General features: G+C 45.5%; 1 protein-coding gene across 1 annotated transcript; it reads right to left on the bottom strand.

Annotated features, from left to right (window-relative positions):
* Positions 1–1,844: 1,844 nt before the first annotated feature.
* On the bottom strand, positions 1,845–3,831 carry LOC125544646 (tRNA/rRNA methyltransferase (SpoU) family protein). Its single transcript, XM_048708387.2, has one exon. It carries the CDS (start codon positions 3,704–3,706, stop codon positions 1,931–1,933), a length of 1,776 nt encoding a protein of 591 aa, XP_048564344.1. The 5' UTR covers positions 3,707–3,831; the 3' UTR covers positions 1,845–1,930.
* Between the last annotated feature and the right edge of the window lie 2,169 nt (positions 3,832–6,000).

Genomic DNA, 6,000 nt, shown 5'->3' with positions numbered 1-6,000 from the left:
GGTAAATGGTCAAACTGAATCCCGGTGGTTCTCCTGTAGTAATAAATTAATAAATAAATCCACAGTTCTTCCAAAATAACATGAAATAATAGTCATACTCTTGTGACACAGTACCTCCCGGCACTCACCTAGAAGACTGGTTAATGTCAACTTTTCTATCAATGCTAATCTTATGATTCTCAACTGTAATTACAGAGTGTCGAACTAATATGTCACTAAAGGTTGGTTGGAGCAACTAAGAATTGCATATTTGAGCTTCATCCTACATAAATTGGTTGTCAACAAGTATAAAGATTGAATGATTGAGATTGTTGAATACCTGCGGCATATATTATGAAGAAACTGAAGATGACTTTGAAGATCTTTCATGAGCCCTTCAGCATAATTAGAACACTCAACTCTAAATCATCTCCTACAACTTTCAAGTGTCAGTTTGTCACTTTAGCCAACTATTGACCGCTTTGGATATTTAGGTTTGCACTGACTCTTTGCTGGTCCTGTATCCATTAGATAGCAGTATAGCATAGCTAAACACTCAGTGACTGGGTACAATCTTTCTTGATAATAAATAAACTAATACAGAATGAAGTGACCGAGGAGCTGAATTATCCCATTTGTATACTTATCTCCAGAGATAATAGAAAGCAAAAGTATTTCAATACCACATCTATAATTCACCAAAAATAACTTTACTGAATGAACCTGAGCTGGAAACGGAGGCTTAATTCAAGATTATACAACATGTTATGCAAAGGACAGTCATGCATATATTCCACATAAATGTTTGTCCAATTGCCTAAACAGAGTAACAGACCAAGAGTTGTGTCCATCTCTGCATGGTAACCATGACATGTCAAAGAACTATAGTCATCCCCAATTAATTGATCCGCTGGTGAAGATTGATATCCTTCCAGGGATTACTATTAACGGTCGGTCGGTCAGTTTAGTTTACTTACTACAATAAATTGGGATTAACAGACTAATCAGAAAAAAATTCTGGATACCACTTCAACAGCTGGAAACGTTCAATTAAGTAAGGTCATTTATCAGTTCACCAAAGAAGCAGAAAGTTTGTTGCTACGGTTCAAAACTGCAAATGCAATTGCATATTTGTTGGCTCAGTTGACTAGTACTACCTAATCATATACGGATATACCAACATATAAATAGCTTTGATGGCTCAAGGTACATTACACTGCAATTGGAAGTTTCAACACTCAACAGGATCGGTGATCAAGTCTGAAAGCAAATGATGATACCGTGATATGAACTTCAACAATCAAGCAGAATATTTCACCTCTTAGCAGAGAGATGTTTCAGACTTCCAGTGACACAACAAACTAGCTTGTTATATGTAAGTAAATATGATAACAACAGAATGATGGTCTTGCAGTAGTCATCCTCTTTTAATGTGTGTTCCAGATTACACCAAAATAAGTACTAAGTGATATGATGGTGTCAATATATGCTCAGGAATCATGTATCTGCAATTGACAGGTCCAGGGGCTGTTTTGTTCCTGCACACAATTTGACACGCCTAACTTAGGCTCGCCACTGTTTTTCAGGTGTGTGTTTGGTTTCTAGCTACCGTGTTCTCTTCTAAAATACATTCCTAGCTACTGTGACTTGCCACACTTTTTTATCCATATGGCCCATACATCATAGACATTTTTGCCACACTTCTGCGGCAAACCACAAATTAACTAGGGTTAGCTATGGCATGGTTAGCCTTGAAACAAACATGCATAGAATCTGACTCAGCCTGGTGAAATAAGCTATTTCTCAAAGAAGTTGCCCTCACACCTATGCAATAAATTATTAGTCAAACCAGCAAATTCAAAGCATGCAACAGAAACAAAAGTTCATCCTTAATGGGAGTACAAGAAAACAAATATTAGTAACTATGGTATGGATGAAACATGGAACATCCTTACACAGGAGAGATGCTAGGCTTCTCAGTTACAGGGTGGACATTCTTTCCAGCCAGATGATAAAGCAAAACTCCTGCTGCCACGCTAACATTTAAGCTCTCTACTGCAAGGAATGATTTCATATCTTGATTACCTGAATAATTATCACCTTCTTCCCCTATATCTGCATCTGTGGCATCTATTTCTTCTTCTACAACAAATCCATCAGCATTACCAGCAATTTTGACCAAATGTGTGCAGGATCGCTCAACCAGGGGCCTCAGACCGGTGCCTTCACTGCCCAACACCAGAATTGTTGGCTCCCCTGTGGTAACTTCAGAGAGAGGTATAGCTTTTGGAGCGACGGTACCACCAAGAACTCGCCACCCATTTTCAGCTGATGAAGACAGAAACTGCATCATATTCCTACATGAAAGCAGCTCAATCAACTCAAGCGAGCCTGCACTAGCTTTGCTCACTACTCCACTTAATGGAGCAGAGTTCTTAGCGCACAAGACAACACCCTCCGCACCAAAGAAGTAGGCTGATCTAATTATGGCTCCCAAATTCTGAGGGTCCATAACCTCATCCAAAGCTATCCAGACTGGTGCCTTGCCACCACGAACCCTGACTCGTTCCAACTCCTTAGTATTCACCATTTCCAAGGGTGATGCATCAAGCACCAGACCTTGATGTGGACGGTTATCCACCACCATGTTGAGGTCATGCTTTGACGCCTCAATAACTTTAAGCCCGATAGTCTCTGCCATCAGCAGCACCTTCTCAATCCCCCTTTTGTCCTTCTTCTTCTTGTTGCTCCTGCTCAAATCCATTCCTTCCTGTGTGTACAATGCATAAAACTCCCTCCTCCCAGCCGTGAGAGCCGCAAGTACCGGCCCAACACCGTAAACCCCCTCCCCAACCATCTTTGGCACTGTCGATTCCCCTACCTCCTTCCATGTCTTCCTGCCCCAGTCCTCTTGCTTGTTCCACCGCCTTACATCTGGCTGGTTGAACCTCTCCCCTCTAAACCTCTCACCACGGTCCTCTTGCTTGTTCCACCGCCTCACATCCGGCTTGTCAAACCTCTCACCACGGTCCTCTTGCTTGCTCCACCGCCTCACATCCGGTTTGTCAAACCTCTCACCACGGTCCTCTTGCTTGTTCCACCGCCTCACATCCGGCTTGTCAAACCTCTCACCACGGTCCTCTTGCTTGTTCCACCGCCTCACATCCGGATTTTCAAACCTCTCACCACGGTCACGGGACCCTTCATCCCTTGCCACGTTTCGCCGGAACTTATCCTTAATCCGCCCCCACTTGGGATTGTCAATCGGTTCATTCTCCTCCCCTCCAATTCCCCCCTCCTTGTATGAAACGCTATCTTCCAATGTCTCTACTCGCGCACTTTGGTCGCCTTTAGAGAAGAACTTATCAGCGGAGCTCTCCCACGAGGAGGAGCGTCCGGCGCTAGTCCTTGAGGTGGGGACGCCGCTATCGACGCTCCCGGCGGCTAGCCAAGGGAGCGACCTCCCCCCGCCGCCGACCGAATCAGAACCATCTGGTGCAGTGGAGAACGAGACCCTGTGTCCCAGGCCGAAGCGCGAGGGATCTCGCGGGGTAGTCGCCGCCCTGGTGCTCGCACGGGTGGCGGACGGACGAAGCGCGGGTGAGGAGGTAGCGGACTTAGAGAAGTACCCGGCGCGGAGGAGACCGGCGAGGAGGGCGCGGCGAGGCGAAGACGCTCCCGCGAGGAGCGGTAGGGGCTGGGACTTGGAGAGGCCGGAGTGGAGCATGGCGCGGCGGCGGAGCGTAGGGTTTTGATTTGGGATGTGGGGTTTTGGGCGGCGCGCGGCCCTCGCTCGACGAAATGCTTCGGCGAGGATGACGCGCTGAGATGAGAAAGGGGCAGTTTTTGGCGAGCCACCCCACAGTTTACCATTATTAATTTGTCAAGTGGATCCATATTTAGGGCCATCGAGCAAATTTTATTTTGTACATTTGTCACATGTCTCACTAGCACCCCCACAAATCCACAATAAGATTCTTATCCCTGAGTAGCCCTTTTAAAAACTTATTAAGCACACCACTTGCCCCCTCAAAGTGGCGCTGAACCGTCATTACGTGTATTAGACATGCCAAACGGTTTGACACGATTTTAAAAAGCCAGATGTGGGTACAAGTTTTTGGAGAGATCAGTGAAGCAACTAAGCTTAGAAAAGGGTCATTTATAGAAGAAATAATACCCATGGTATTTCTTGAGCATGGATCGGCCTAGTCGACAACTATTGATTGTAAGATACTTATCCGTATCTAGACAAATCCGAGTCAACTAATTTGAAACAGAGGAAGTATGTTGGTGTTGGACTTACTTTTCCTGCAAGGGTGGAGCCCACTTAAACCGTGGTTGTTGTGAATACACTCCTATTGTGAAATGATAGCTTCAAGCAACTGCAATCAACTCCGTGCAAGTCCTGAAATTCATAGATCAAAAGTTTTATCTTCAAGCAACTACAATCAACTCTACAACTCTAGACAACTCCACAGGCCAACTCTTTCTTAAGTCCATAGATTCCACACCCCAATGTTGCACCTGTCAGCAACGTTATCGTTGTATGTATGCGGCATTGTGGCAACATTTTCTCCCATGACCCTGCCAAAAATCGTTGTGACAAATTTGAACATGCCACATGAAACCAAAAATCCTCGGCACACGACAAATACACATTTTTTGCAGCAGGGAAAAAAAAAGTGGTCACAAGACAAGTAACGTGAAAGACAAGCACATGCAACAAATCAACACAGACAACGACGGATAAATACATTTGCAAGATAAAAAAGTCAACCATGCGCAACAGATGTCCGGAATAGTTGCCACACATGGCTCGTCTGTACATAACAGCCACCATACAAACTTGCAACATGTAGAAACGCCATACGCAACATCAAAAATTTCGGTTTCATTAACATTAGATTTGAGGCATCAGCCTTCGCACATATGGGATTGTCAAAGCCTAGTCGAAACCGGTTCGGGTGACCCTGAACCCATACTCCTTGGCTAACTCCCCCCTTGAACTTGGCAATGTGTCATTGTAGGATCAAGGAATATATTTAGGGGGAGTTGAATAGACCTGTTATAAAAAAACAATTTTAGTTGTGAAGTTTTAAGCTTACTATTGCAAGTTTGCAACAGTCAACAAGATAAGAATGCGGAAGCCAAACTTGCAAAAAAAAGTAAGAGCACGGGAAAGAGAACGCAAACACGATTGATGTGTAGTCGATATCCGCAAGAGGAAGGGGCTGAAGGAGCAGACCACTCCTCTCTCTAAATTCGGGGACAAACTCTAAATTTGATCATGACGACATATATTCTTGGCCACATTTCGTACCATTTTCACACAAAAGTACGTTAATGTGCCGCTTAGACGCCCATTTGTTGTGCCCCATACATGGTTGTCTTTCCTTCTCAAGAAAAGTCTTCTTCCTCCTCCCTCGGCGTCGCCGTTGGTCCGCCCCGCCTTCGATGGGAGGGGCCCGTTCTTGTTTTTGTTAGGTTCAACCTCTTGGTTGAGGTTGTGGGGCGGTGGCGATGTCCCTTGATAGGAATAATGTCTCCCACGTCTGATCCTCGTCCCGATGGTGTGTATAGTGCTGTCGGACGATGTCTGGAGGTGTGTCTCCATCGGATCTCGTGGGGTTCGGTCGGTGCTGATCTTCGGTGGATCTATTCGGATGCAGGTTTTACTCGTCTTCATTCATGTGGTTACATGTTTGACCTTTCCCATCTACTACTCTCTTCATCTACGATGATCGCTGCTCTGGTGTGATTGTCCTTTAGGGCCTTAGCACGTCGACTTCTCGGCTGTCTACTATAATAAATTTTGTCCGGCTCCGATGAGGAAGGGGCGATGATGGCAGCGTGCCTTCGACTCCTTCCAGTGCTTGTGGTCGTTGCTAGGTGGTCCATGGTGTCGGATTTCGGGTTCCGGCAGACCCTTGAGGTTCGAACACTGGGGTGCGCGCGGAGATTTCGCCTCCTACCTACCTGCACCCCTCCGCCATGCTAGGATCTAAAACTACGGAAAGAACA

Source organism: Triticum urartu, chromosome 3A (assembly GCF_056163025.1).
Source record: "Triticum urartu cultivar PI428250 chromosome 3A, HENAU_Tu73, whole genome shotgun sequence".
Classification (NCBI taxonomy): Eukaryota; Viridiplantae; Streptophyta; class Magnoliopsida; order Poales; family Poaceae; genus Triticum; species Triticum urartu.
Note: the sequence above shows the minus strand (reverse complement) of the source record. Positions and strands in the feature narration are given on the sequence as shown.